Source organism: Schistocerca gregaria, chromosome 1 (genome assembly GCF_023897955.1).
Source record: "Schistocerca gregaria isolate iqSchGreg1 chromosome 1, iqSchGreg1.2, whole genome shotgun sequence".
NCBI lineage: Eukaryota > Metazoa > Arthropoda > Insecta > Orthoptera > Acrididae > Schistocerca > Schistocerca gregaria.
In genome coordinates, this window is record NC_064920.1 from 576702394 (window position 1) to 576717536 (window position 15143).

The window sequence follows — 15143 nt, forward strand, 5'->3', positions numbered from 1 at the left end:
CATCAAACCAGTCTCAGGACTGAAGACCACAACAACAACAACATTTACGCAATCACAACACTGCATTAAATAAATAATCAGATCAGAACCCACTGAGTTATGGTGTTTTGCAACTAATGGATGGCTGCAAAGGTGGTTGCTGTTTGTCATCGTCTGCTGCTGTTGATGTCAGCATGCTGTCTCTTGATGGTTCATCACACTGCGACCTGATGGACAGCTGCCAACTGGCCCAACCTTCTGTGCTCTGAACAACATGTAGGGCTGTTTGTCAAGGGTGCTCCACTTATCTGTATATATGTAAATGTAGTTGTATTTCTCTGGTTGTTTAGTTGCTTAGCAACTGAATTCCAATTGTGATGTTATAAATACATTCATTCATGACCCATAATTCCAATATATTGTAAACTTGATTATATTGTCAAATTTGTTGAATTCTACATTTTGTGCTTTTGGTTGTACTGCAACTTTAGTTTTGATTAGTATGCCTGTTACCCCCCTATGTTGCTTCATAAGAATCGTTACTTCTAGACAGATGAATGTACATTTTCACTATTTCCGTATTGTCTAGTTGGTAGTGGCTCCTTGTATTAGCACTTTAACTTTTGTGCTGATATCTTCCTTACTGATCTTAAATCTTCTTACCCAATTTTTATTAAAAACCATGACTTGGCAACTTCGATCATTTAAGGCTTTTATTGTGCCTTTAAATACAACACACATTAGATGATAATTATCTTGTTACAGGAGACCTAAGTAATGAATAACAAGCGTTTATTTTTCCTTTTTTTTCAATTTTTAGATTTATACATTATTGACATAAACTTCTGATCATTGGTATTTTGGGGCAGCATTGCTGGTGCAGAAGACACTTTGCCACCTTTGACTACTGTGCCTGACAAGACTCCAAGCACATCGTCAACTCTCTTGTAATGGCACGGAGACCCTAATAATTATTTACATAATGATTAAAACCTTATATTCTGAACAATTGACCTGGATAGCAAAATTGCATATAATTCTACTAATAAAGCTTGTTAATTTATATTCAAAACTAGATTTCATTTCCATTCAATGAAATTGTTTATTTCCAAACTTTGACTACAAAATACCTGGAAAAATCTTCCATCCCCACCGTATCCCAAAGGATAACAAGGTAAAAAGGCTTTGGTTTATGTTCAACTGGTAGCTTTACTTGCAAGTACAGAATTATTGTAAACAAGTGTGCAAAGCTGGCCATACATTTCTAAATAAACTTGCAGGAGATAAATTTATGTATTGTGCAGAGCAGTGTGATCGGAGCATTGAATGAAATTTCCAAACATTAATATAGTTCAGAGTTTGTAGTACACGTAAAGTTTTAGGCTCCTTGCACAGATTTCTGAGTTCAATGATAGTGACAGAAAGACTGCAAGGCTTCTCAGCTTACCTCCTCCAGAGCTTGGTCACATGACTGCTGTAGTGGCCCACCTAATCAGAATAAACTATTTTGTATATATTATAAATTGTTAATGCATATATTCTTAAATCTATTTATGCATTCATCTTATTGCATAACTGACATACACAGTGCGTCCGTTAATTTACTATACTTACTTCTGTTCTGAAAGGAAATCTCTGAACCAAGTCAAATATTTGTTTATTGCTATGGCACTAAGAGACTCAAAGCACATTTCTTAATGTTTTTTACAAATATAACAAATCATATTTAAATAAATTATTACATCTTAATCTCTGTTGCAGTGTCAACATGCTAAAAATAAATAAGCATGTACCAAATCATGTTTAAACAAATTATGAATGGTTTAATAACTAGTTTTCATGCATCATAAATAAATGAACATTTAAAACTTCAGTGAAATTGTTTATTTCCAAACTTTGACTACAAAATACCTGGAAAAATCTTCCATCCACACTGTATCTCAAAGGATAATGAGGCCCACTAGACATGTTAACATATAAACATGTTAATAATTTGTATTTATGGCTTCTGCTAATTCCAGAAATGGCCTTGTATTTGCTGTATCTCAACAGTAGGCAGTTTTGGCAATTTTATTAGATATGGAATAATTTTGATGTGCTCGTTTATCAGGCGATGTTGGCTTTCACCTCTGTATAGTGCTCAAAGGATCGGCCAATCCATTCATTTTGTCACACATTCTTATGGCCTTTTTTTCTGCAAGTTAAATACTTTGTCCATGCTTTTTGCATTCAGTCCCCAGGAAACAATCCCATAGCTAAGAACTGAGCACACATAGGCATAATATGTCACCGCAAGACATTCACTGCTACAGCCTGATGCTAAAACCCTAAGACTATGGCACTGATGACAGGTGCACAATCTATAGATTTGTCATTTGTGCTTCATGTGACAGTGTTGTTTCTCCTCTTTAATATGATCTGATGTGGTTTGCTCATGTGGCAAAAACAACGGTGGTCTTAGCCCATTATTGACCACTCTGAAACTGAGTTTATTCTGCGACTGCGCTACTTGTGATTTAGTAAAGCCACCGAGTATCACTGAAGAGTAGGAGGAAACCCTTTACTACTTCCTTATTAGACATCATTTCTTCATGACCTAATGACCCAAGTATTCTCTTTGTTTTGATATCTAATGCTTCGCATTGGAGTATTAGGTGTGGCATGGTTTCAACCCCCTCACCAGATAGTCTACTATTAAAGGCTTCTTTCTCTGTACCTATGATGTGTAGGTGTTTCTTAAAATTTCCATGATGTCATCAGTCCTACCATGAGTTTAATTCGTGTCCTGTTCAAATCTAGGATTACAGAACTTCTCTTGAAACATGGCTTTGGCATCCTTAGCTTGCCAAGTTTTTGTTTTCAGATCATAGGCCAATATTCTGAATGCGCCCTCCTGACCCAGCTATGTAGTTTTGATTGTACTGTCACCTTGGTGATAATGATTAGGACAGGTTCCTGTCCAATAAATGAAGGCGAGGCACCTGTTGTGGCCAGCCTATCAGCATGTCCATTGCCATTATTTCCTGATGACCAGGGACCCACAACAGGTTTACCCTGTTGCTTTCCCCTAGTCTCACAAGGGCATCAAGGCATTCTGATATAATATTGATCTTTGATCTCATTGCTGGACCTGGTAGAGAATTCAAAGCTGCTTGGCTGTCTGAAAGTTCTTCTTTGCACACACACTGATTGCAGATATTTGTGTCTGGAATACCTTGCCCAGCTTCCCTAAAGAAATTGCTCTCTCTAGGCCCTATCACATAACACCCTAGCTCCAGCACCTTCCTATGTTTACGACCTAACACTTAACGAATACTATATCTTCTGAACAGTGCCAAGGCTCATTCTCCCACTGCTCCTTTCTTCCAGTTGTTACACTGGAAGCTTTGTTGAAGCACCTGGAAGTTACTGTATGGTCAGCCGACATTTCCCCAACCATTTCTATATTTACCACTCCCATTATATTGGTGTGAGATTCTAGACATGCTAAAGGTATCCAGTTATTTCCAGTTTTTAACCTGCATGACCCTGCTACTGCCACCATTGTAACTGTAAGCTGTAATAGGGGTACGTCCAGCATGGTCTCCATTCCAGCAGAGGGTGTGCAGCCGATTCCACCTGTTATACCTAAGCAGGCCAATCTCTGCGCCTTACAAAGTTTCGTACTGGCCACCATGTGGTCTACTTCATTTCACCATACACTTTAGGCCCATACATTATCACAGGTGTTATTACAATAGTGAATATCCAGTACATATTCCTGGGGTTTTGGTCCCAGTTTTTACCACAGGCTCTTCTAGTGGTCATAAGAGTACATTTTGCCTTGGAACATACCTTCTTTATATAAGGGATATGTGATAGTTTTGTATTCAGGGTTACTTAAAGATTCTCTTTACTGGTAGAGTTTCATTGAGGAGCTTGAGATTTCTGTATGTATGCTGAACTGGCTTTTTTGCGAATGGTACAACGTCAGTTTTCTTGGGACTGATCGTAACATCCTGTTTTCCATAGTATCCAGTGCAGATTGTATCATTATGCCAATGGTAATAGCAAATTTTCCAAGTATTACTGTGACTAAATGAGCTGCGTATCCTTGGAAAAAGTAGCCTTCTAGCATTTAACTCTTCAGTGAGTTCACTCGTGGAATGAGCACACAGAGGTAATAGCAAAAAGAATGTCATCAGTGTTGTAGTCTTAGGGTTTTAGCATCAGTCTGTAGCAGTCAATGTCTTGTGGTGACATACTATGCCTATGTGTGCTCAATTCTTAGCTATGGGATTGTTTCCTGGGGATCGAAAGCAAAAAGCACGGACAAAGTATTTAACTTACAGAAAAAAAGGCCATAAGAATATGTGACAAAATGAATGGCGTGGCCAATCTTTTGGGCATTATACGGAGGTGAAAGTCAACATTGCCTGAAAACTGAGTGCATCAAAATTATTGTATATCTAATAAAATTGCCAAAACTGCCTACTGTTGAGATACAGCAAATATAAGGCATCTTCTGGAATTAGAGCAGAAGACATAAATACAAATTATTATATATTTATGTGGTAACAAGTCTAGCAATCACTGAAGTTTAAATGTTCGTTTCCTTATGATGCATGAAAACAAGTTATTAAACTATTCACAATTTTATTAAACTGTGATAAAACATGATTCGGTACACGCTTATTTACTGTTAGCATGTTGACAGTGAAACAGAGATTTAAGATGTAATAATTTATTTAAATATGATTTGTTATGTTCGTAAAAACATTAAGAAATGTGCTTTGAGTCTCATACTGCCACAGCAATAAGTAAAATATGGACATAAATTTGACTTCCTTCAGAGATTTCCTTTCAAAGCAGAAGTAATATAGTAAATTAAAAGGACACAGTGTAGACATTAGTTATGCAATAAGATGTTCGCATAAATAGATTCAAGAATATACGCATTAACAATTTATAACATATACAAAACAGTGTATTCCGATGAGGTGGGCCACAGAAAGTAATGAACTTGACTACAACAGTCATGTGACCAAGCTCTGGAGGAGGTAAGCTGAGAAGCCTTGTAGTCTTTTTGTCACTATCATTGGAGGAGTGAACAGGGGCTTCAGATCTTTGGTGCTGGAGCAGCGAAGGTACTTTAAATGGATTTTGGTGGAACTTAGAAATCTCTGCAAGGATTCAAAAGTTTTATGTGTTCTGCAAACTCTGACTTACGTGAATGTGTGGAAATTTCATTCGATACTCTGATTGCATTGCTCTGCACAATACAGTGATTAATTTATCCACTGCAAGTTAATTTAGAAATGTATGGCCACCTTTTCGCACTTGTTTCCAATAATTCCTTACTTGTACGTAAAGTTACCAGTTGAACATAAACCAAAGCCTTTTTACCTTGTTATCCTTCGGGATATGGTGTGGATAGAAGGTTTTTCCATGTATTTTGTAGTCAAAGTTTGGAAGTAAACAATTTCATTGAATGGAAGTGAAATCTAATTTTGAATATAAATTAACAAGCTTTATTAGTAGAATTATATGCACTTTTGGTATCCAGGTCAATTGTTCAGAATATAAAGTCTTAATCATTGTGTACAAAATTATTAGGGGCCAAGTCACATTTTGTGTGTTTTATTATTGCATGAGGTATTCCACCTGGTGTCTGTGCCATCACAAGAGAGTTGACGACGTGCTTGGAGTCTTGCCAGGCACAGTAGTCTAAGGCGGCAAAGTGTCTTCTGCGCTAGCCATGCTGCCCAGAAATACCAATGATCAGAAGTTTACATGTACCACGAATATCAGGAATCTGATAAAACATCAAATCTCCAACATTACTGCAGCCAGAAAAAGATCCTTCAGAAACGGTACCAATGATGACTGAAGAGAATCGTTCAATGTGACAGAAGTGCGACCTTTCCGCAAATTGCTACCGATTTCAATGCTGGCCATCAAAAAGTGTCAGTGTGTGAACCATTGAATGAAACATCATCAATATGGACTTTCGGAGCCAAAGGCCCACTCGTGTATCCTTGATGACTGCACGACACAAGGCTTTACACTTCGCCTGGGCCTGTCAACACCGGCATTGGACTGATGATGACTGGAAGCATGTTGCCTGGTTGAAGGAGTCTTGTTTCAAATTCTATTGAGTGGATGAATGTGTATGGATATAGAGACAACCTCATGAATCCATGGACCCTGCATATCAGCAGGGAACTGTTCAAGCTGGTGGAGGTGCTGTAATCATGTGGGGCGTGTACAGTTGCAATGATATGGGACCCTTGATATGTTTAGGTATGACTCTGACAGGTGACACACACATAAGCATTATGTCTGATCACTTGCAACCATTCATATCCATTGTGCATTCAGATGGACTTGGGCGATTCCAGGAGGACAACGAGACACCCCAAACATCTAGAATTGCTACAGAGTGACTCCATGAACACTCTTCTGTGTTTAAACACCTCTGCTGGCAGCCAAACTCCCCAGATGTGAACATTATTGAGCATATCTGGGATGCCTCCAACTTGCTGTTCAGAAGTGCTCTCCACCCCATCATACTCATGGTGATTTTCTCTGACTGACAAACTGATTCTTGAGTGTAGGACCTTCAAACAGAAACCCTTTTGGTCTCTCCTTTCTACATCATAAGATACATTGTCACATTGCCTCTGTCCTAATCTGCAGATGTGTGGGAACAAAGGGGCATGCAAAAAAAAATCTGTGGAAAGAATGTACTTCACATATGAATGCTGTTGTATCCACACTGCCTCACTCTACTTCTACATGTACATCCATTCTCTGCAAACCACTGTAAAGTATTTGCCATTGTGCAAGTCATTAGGGCTTCTTACTGTTCCATTCCCATGTGCAAGTGTGGGAAGAATGATTGCTTAAATGCCTCCATGCTAGTTGTAATGAAACTAATCTTTTCTTTGCAGTCCTTGTGGGAGTGATACGATGGGAGTTGTGGTACATTTGTGAATTTTGTTCAAGCAGACTGGTATGCATCCATTTCTTTGCTTGACATTTTGTGCTGCATTTATTATGATAAAATGTGACAAGAAAATAAAACACAAAGGTAACTGTGGATAAAATGTATATAAATAATGGATGTACTGTATGTGTGAAATACACAGTGGTTGTAACATTTTATTTGCAAATTTGAGAAGAATGTCACAGCAAGATATTTATTTGGTGCTTGGGAAATTGAGAAATTGTCTCTCTTGGTGAGCTAGTCTTATGCAGAACAGTTTCTGCAGTGATAAGATTGGCAATCATCTGTTATTAGGTGACTCATATACCAGTTTGAGCGGTTTATTTTGCTTTTCAAAACAAAGCATTTAAGAGATTATGCCTGAAACAGGGAAATATGTAAGGGCAGTTATTACTGATTACAAGAAGATTAGTTGGCTTTCATTACATCATTTGTATGTTTTTTTATTAAAAAATTGTTTACCCGACTTCACTCAAAAAGGTTATAGATTAACATTCTTGTACTTGACAAATCTGGGACAGTCATAAGCCCCCAGAATCCACCACAGAGATGATGTTTTCCTAATTTGTAATTTTTTGCATCTTCAGGAACCTTCATTCTAATTTCTTGTAGTTTGTTGAGGAGCTCCAAGTGTGCCTTCTTTTTCTGTTGTTTTGTTGTCGGGTTTCATCAGGGGGTGCATATGGTGGGTGAAATGCCTGATCTCTGTGCGATTGTCTGCCTTTACCCAAAGCAAATTTGCTCAATCTAACTAAACCACCTTAGGTTTCCCCTTTTGGTGTCTGCAATTCCCTGATAATATTGTATTATTCATGGATATTTTTTAGCAAAACCCAAGAGAAAAGTATGATTCTGCTCTGCAAAACAAAGACATGGGAATTTTTCAAAGTGGCAGCAAGGACTATATCAGATATGTGCTCAGATTCATACAGAGGGATTTTGCATTACACTAAGCTTCAACATTATCAGCAATCTGATCTATACAGTGCAGTCACAGTAATGTGTCCACTGCCTCTGTTCAACATCAGTGGGCAAGAACCACTCACTGATGGCAGGAAGTAGCACTAGCAGTGAAGGCTGTACAAAGTTTACTAAATGAATGTGGAAAACAGGGCAGTCATTGTCATAATGCAGAAATGAAGTGATTTATCTTACTTCCAAAAGGGCATAATCATTGGCTTCCAGGCCAAGAGTGGAAGCATTTCAAAAGCAGCTAAATTTGTAAACTATTTATGTGCCACCATGGTTAAATATACTGTAGATGGCAAAATGGCACAATTCAAAATGGCACCAAGGCAAATGTGATGTACCATGGCCCATTAGGGGTAAATATGTACAGGTGAACAAATATGCAACTGTTGAGCAACTGACCATCCAGATTGGCCAAAGTTAGTGTCCAGTCCTCAGCAAATGAGACAGGAACTGAAACAGAGCAGCAAAGCAACAGCTGAAATGCAACTCTGTTTTCTAATGTCTCTTTACAAAGGAAAACATAGGAGCATTACCACAAAGGAACTCTTATACCACTGAAAAGATGATAAATCAGTATTAGTGCCAGTGGTGTTGAGAAACAGCTGAAATGGTTGAAATTAAACAGAGCTCCAGGTCCTGAGCAAATGCCTATCAGACAAATCCCTATCAGATTCGATGCTGAATTTGCAGTTGAGTTAGACCCTCTTTTAACTATGATCTATCATAGATTCCTCTAACAGGAAACTGTTCCACTAGTTGGAAGAAAGCACAGGGCACATCTGTCTACAAGAAGGGTAGTAGAAGTGATCCTCAAAACTACCACCCAGTACCCTTGATGTTCATTTGTTGTAGAATCTTAGAACATTTTCTGAGCTTGAATGTAATGAGATATCTTGAACAGAATGACCTCCATGCCAACCAGCATGGATTCCAAAAACACTGATCTTGTAAACTCAGATCTTACTTTTCTCACGACATACTGTAACCTTTGGATCAAGGCAGTCAAGTAGGTTCAGTATTTCTTGATTTCCAGACAATGTGTAATACATCTATGCTTATTATCAAAATTATGATCATATGGGTACCAAGTGAAATTGAGGATTTGGTGGTAGGGAGGATGCACCATGTTACCTTGGATGGAGGGTAGAAGTAATTTTGGGTGTGCTCCAGGTAGTGTGTGTTGGGACCTTTGCTGTTCATGTTCTATATTAATGATGTTGCAGACAACGTTAATATTATCTCTTGACTGTTTGCAGTTGATGCAGTTATCTATAATAAAGTACTGACTGAAAGAAGCTGAATAAATATTCAGTCAGATCCTTATAAGATTTCAAAGTGGTGCAAAGATTGGCAACTTGCTTTAAAGATTCAGAAAAGGAAAACTGTGCACTTCACAAAATGAAAAAAATGTAATATCCTAAGGCTATAATGTCAGTGAGTCACACTTGTAATTGGCCAACTCATACAAATACCTGGGTGTAAGACTTTGTAAGGATATGAAATTAAACAAACACATAGATTCAGTTATGGGTAAAGCAGGTGGTAGACTTCAGTTTATTGGTAGAATACTGGGAAAGTGCAATTTGTCTACAAAGGAGATTGCTTACAAATCACATGTGTGACCGATTCTAGGATATTGCTAAAGTGTGTGGGACCCTTACCAAAGAGGACTAACAGGGGATATTGGACATATACAGAGAAGGGCAGCATGAATGTTCACAAGTTGGTCTGACTCATGCGAAAGTGGTACAGAATGCTAAAGAAACTGAACTGGCAGACTGTTGAAGATAGGCATAAACTATCCCCAGAAAGTTTACCAACAAAGTTTCAAGAACTAGCTTTATATGATGATTCTAATAATATGCTCATGTAGGGATCGTGTGGATAAGATTAGAATAATCACAGCACGCACAGAATCATTCAAACAATGATTTTCCGTGCTTCATATGTGAATGGAATGGGAAGGAACTCTAATAATACAGTGAGATTTACTATTTGCCATGCATTTAATGGTGGTTTGTAGAGTATGGATGTAGATGAACCTAGGGGCTGCCAACAGTGTCTTCTCAATAATGCTCAGTGAAATTGCTGCACATGGGCCTCCACATCAGGTGCCTGGTTCTGACTGCTGTTCATAAATGAAGAAGGCTGGAATTTTCATGCTAGTACCACAGCTGGACATCCACCACTGAGTGCCGACAGGTGGCATTTTCGAATGAATCAATTTTATGCTCCGTCTGACAGATGGCTATTGGCATGTACAGCTTGAAATATCTGAAAGGGTACATTCTGCAGTTATTGTTGGACGGGTTCAGGCCTGGATGAGGGGAGTGTTTTTTGACATTCCCTGGTTGATCTCATCCTTCTAGAAGGCACAATGGATCAACTGAAGTAATAATCTATCCCTTGGAAAATGTTGTCACTCCTACATGCAGTTTATTGTTCCTCAAAATGATGGCATCTATGAGCAGGATAATGCAAAATGCCACATAGCTTGCAGTGTATGTGTGTGATTTAGAGAACACCAGGATGAATTTATGTATGCCCATGGGCACCAACCTCAATGAATTTAAACCCTATCGAGAATCTGTGAGACCACCTTGATTGGGCTGTCAGGCTGTTCACACCATGGGTCCTCACCCGAAAAACGTAGTACAGCTGTCCATGGCACTGGAGTCAGTATGGCTCCACACCTTCCAGAACCTCATTGATTCTCCTCCTGCTTGCCTCACAGTGTACCACACTGCAAAGGGTGGCTGTTCAGGCTTTTGACATGTGGTGACATTAATCTGACTGAACAGTGTATTTCATATTTCAACAGCCTTGTTGTTTCAGATGTTATGCAGGCAGATGATCAATAAATTAATTGTCTCATTACAATATAGGACAAGACATCGATATAAATAATAGATAAGACTGGACCTAGCACTGAACCCTTAGGAATAACCTCTTGTACTGGAAGTCAGACTCTTTGCCATTAACAACTACTTTCTGCATTGCATTACTTAAATAAGATTTCAACAACACATTTGTAATTTCATAATATTTCAGCAGCATTTTCTGTTAATCCATAAAATTGCAGTTTATCAAATAATATCCCATGAGTGACAGTGTCAAAAACTTTTGGAAAATAAAAAAACTCTGCTGTAAACCAATTATCTGTTAACTAGATTAAAAAGGTGCATGCTTAAAAAGAAAAAGGGTGAAGGGTGAAGTACAAGACAACAGACATGAAAGTTTTGGGTTCACATATCACTTCTTTCAGTTATGTCAATATTTGTTAATGCGAAAAGTGCTACGGCGTATTGTTCTGCAGAGACAACAATGAACTGTAGCCACCCCCCCCCCCCCCTCCCCTCTCCTTTAGCTAGCAGTGTTAGTCAATTCAAAGGCCAGAGGCCAGGATGAATCATCTGCAGTATGAGCACTCCTAATAAAGCACTATATTGTTCAAGCCAACCTTCAGGTGGATGACAGCTTTACCTTACCTATAGTTATTTTAGTTTGTTTCCTGGTTGTAGGTCAGTTACAAAACTGTACACAATAACTGCTGCACATATTAACCTAATTACTTAAGTAACACCAGAATTATGCATAAGTGATAAAATGTAGATTCATGAATCGATGGAATCGAGTGCTACTGCATAATATTTAGTAAGACATTAGAAAATCATGGATGGAATACAAATATTGTGACAGTAGAAGATAACTGCTCAAGGTATGGAGAAAGTGTTGAACAATAAGTAAATTTACAAACAAGAAGCTTAGTTTTCTAACTTGAATTCCAAATCAGAGCAGAATACTTGTATAATAGGTTGTGGGAGAACATAGTTAACTTACCAGTAGATTATTGGTCAGTTATCATCATGTTGTAAATAACATGCAAAAATGAGCAAGCCAATTAATAATAATAATACTAATAATAAAAATTATGCCTTATTATTATTATACAACTAGTACACAGGCATCAAAGTCTGATGCATATTATCCTTTCTGCACAGCTCACCTACGTGATTTGCTACTCACAAAAGTCAGCTATGGAGATTATGGAAGATGGGAATCTTATGGACCGAGTTCGAATTCTTCTTCAACGAGATTTAGCATATTATCAGGATCATCAGACAGTACTTCAAGAGAATTTGTGTCCTGGAGTAGTTGGAGGTTTATTGGATTTTCCTCATTACTCATCTTTTGCTGCAGTAAAATTGGTCATCTGGTGGGAAGAGGCCTATGTTGCTGCCTATCAACGACCATCAGGTCTTCTTGGAAATGTAGTCTCAGAAGATAATGACAACAATGAAGATGACCGTGGATGTGGTGGTGTTGCAACCACTTCCAGCCCACAAGAATTTCTGTCAGTTGTAACTAGCTCAGCTGGGCAAATGCTTGAACACCTACACACACTAAGTCAAGAAGCACTTGACCATGCTGACCTTACTGTACTTACAGGAACACTTGGTGCTGCAGCAGTCATAAAAAACTGCTTATGGTGCTATAATGAGCAACTTAAAAAAAGAGCAGAGGAAACGGGATCTCCAAAATCAGATGACAAGTCAGTATTAATGTTTAGAAATACTTAAGTTAACTAATTCTAACATTTTTATTTTTACTCTATATCTTGGAGACATATAAGACCTTGTTATTTATTTGTAAATTCATTTCAACTGAGTGTAAATGTCTTCAATTTTATTTTATTCATGTTTGTAATTTTCAGCAACAGAAATATTATTCCCTTAGGATGAATCTCAATCTGTTATTTGATTTCCAGGGACAACGAAGGATAATATTTTATGTATTTCACAGCCATAATATTTATATGTTTGTTGGATTTGAGATCAGTGTTTCATCAGAATTGTTTTATTATTGTGTTAAAATATGAATATATGAATGTCGTTATCAGGAATGTCATGAAACGTAGCCTAGCTGTGCTTTAAAAATGGAAACTGCTTACAAATAGAACTAACATATCTTTTTTCTTTAAAAAAAGGGGGAGGGGACAGAATATAAAAAGAATAGAACAGTATTGATTTGGGTCATTATCAAACAGATATCATTTAAGAAATGTAAAAGAAATAACATTAGCTTCTCTGGTACTAGCTGCAGGAGAAAGGCAGGTAGTGTTCTGTGCTCCATAAGTCATATTTGTGGTAAACATTGCAATGTGGAATTCAACAACTGACAAAAGATTTCAAAATTTTGAATGGTTATAAGTGACAACTGTTTACTGTTCAAGAATTCCTGTATGATGTGTAAGGAGAGACAAGTTTCATCTACATTGGAAACACTTCTGCTCTCTGCCAGACATCTTGCTTCCAGAGGCAGATTATCAATGAGTTTTCTGGTAGTTTATTTCAATAATTTCTGTGCCAAGGTAGAGTCACTAAAGAAAAATGCAAATCACTTTCTCTTTCTAGTATTGCATCAATGATTATTTCTATTACTACAAAATCACAATGGACTGTTAACAACAAATTTTGTCAGTGAATAAATGTACTTGTGGCATGTGGTTAATATTCCCAGTTACTTATAGAGATGCCTGGCAAGATGTACATGTGCAAATCCCACACACAGTTCTTTTTTTGATGAATTTTTTTTTTTGCCCTGATGAAGGTTTACCCCAAAATATTATTTCATAGGATGCAAATGAATGAAAATATGCTTACAGTGTCAACTGATTTTGTGTCCCCGAAGTAGGCAAATATTCTTAAGACAAAAGTAGCTAAACCCAAATATTTTAATAGGTCTACTTTATGATTTTTCCAGTTCAAATTTTTGTCAATGTGCATACTCAAGAACTTACAACTTTCTACCCTGTTTATTCTCTTTGTTAATGCACTACATAAATAGTAGTTGGGATATTTTTCACAGTACCATACTGGATGATCAGTGATTTTTCCAAATTTGAAGCTATTTCATGTGTGCTATACCAGTTAATAAGCTTAATGAAAACATCATTTACTATTTTCCCTATGGAGGTTTCTTTACTTGGCTTGACAATAATACTTGCATTATCTGCAAAAATGACTAATTCTACCCCTGTTTCAAATAAAGTGGTAGATCTTTAACATAGAGCAAGAAGAGAAATGAGACCATGATGGAATCCTGCTGAATGCCCATTTTCATTTCCCACATAATATGGTGTCTCTCTTGGTATTATTCATACATCCTTGTGTAAGTTTCTACATCATGTTTAAATAGGAACCAAAACAGACATGTGCCAAACAATGTATCACATTTTCATAATGGGGTCTACACTCAATAGTAATAGAGACTTGCCCTGACTGTTACTATCAGAGTCTGAATAGACACCTGTAAACCAAGTCTACAGCAAGGACCATACCAATAGACAGCAGCACACACTCCCACAGCATCAATATTGTGATAGAATTTCAGTTGCTCAGACTGGTCCTGGGCCAACTTATATGCAGGAGTCAGCCAGATGTAGCCTCATCAGAGGTGGTATGTGTTCAGACTGCAGCTACCACAGGTAAGAGCAGTGGGTTTGTGTCCATGGATATTGGTGCAGAAGTCTGGGGCAGGATTAATCTCAATGGAAGTTGCATGAGCTGCAATGGGACCAGTGGGTCTGCCATGAGATAAAGAAACAGGCAGCTGCTGACCAGCATGGTGGAGACAAAGCTGATTTTGATGATGCTGCAGGAGCCATGTGTGGAGGCCACAATATGCTAAGTGTGGCTCTAAAATAATGTAACTGTTGCTGGGAAATGTTTTATTTCAGAAACGTACAGATTTAGTTATTGTCACCCTCAATATACTCCCCTTCTCTAGCCCTACAAAGCTCCATCTGAATTTTCTATTCAGGGAAACGGTACTGGAAGTCTTCATCTGTGAGCTTCTTGATGATGCATCCTGCTTTTTTTTCTCTGCCTCAACAGACTAAAATCTTGTTCCTTGCACATTTGACCTTTGGGAATACAGAAAGTCTAATGGTGCTAGGTCAGCAAATAAGGTGGGTGGTCTATCACTGTGATGCTGTATTTTGCTAGAAACTTATTAGCACACACTGTGGTATGTCCCCAAAGTAAGCGTTTATTCTTATGACAATTATTTTTCTGGAAAAACAAAATAACAGCTCCTACACAAACAAAGGCCATGGCCAACTGATTTGTCTACAGACAGCAGAGATGCCACATTTGACTGAGAAGGCTTCAAACTTCACAGCTACTGCTCATTGGTCATTGGT

At 37.9% G+C, this 15143-nt stretch overlaps 1 protein-coding gene across 1 annotated transcript in view; it reads left to right on the plus strand.

Annotated features, from left to right (window-relative positions):
• Positions 1 to 15143, plus strand: part of LOC126356663 (uncharacterized protein KIAA0825 homolog) — a 217822-nt gene that overhangs the window by 63144 nt on the left and 139535 nt on the right. The window contains exon 2 of the mRNA XM_050007389.1: positions 11941 to 12491. Coding sequence (XP_049863346.1) covers positions 11941 to 12491 — 551 coding nt within the window. The remainder of the gene's footprint in view (positions 1 to 11940; positions 12492 to 15143) is intronic.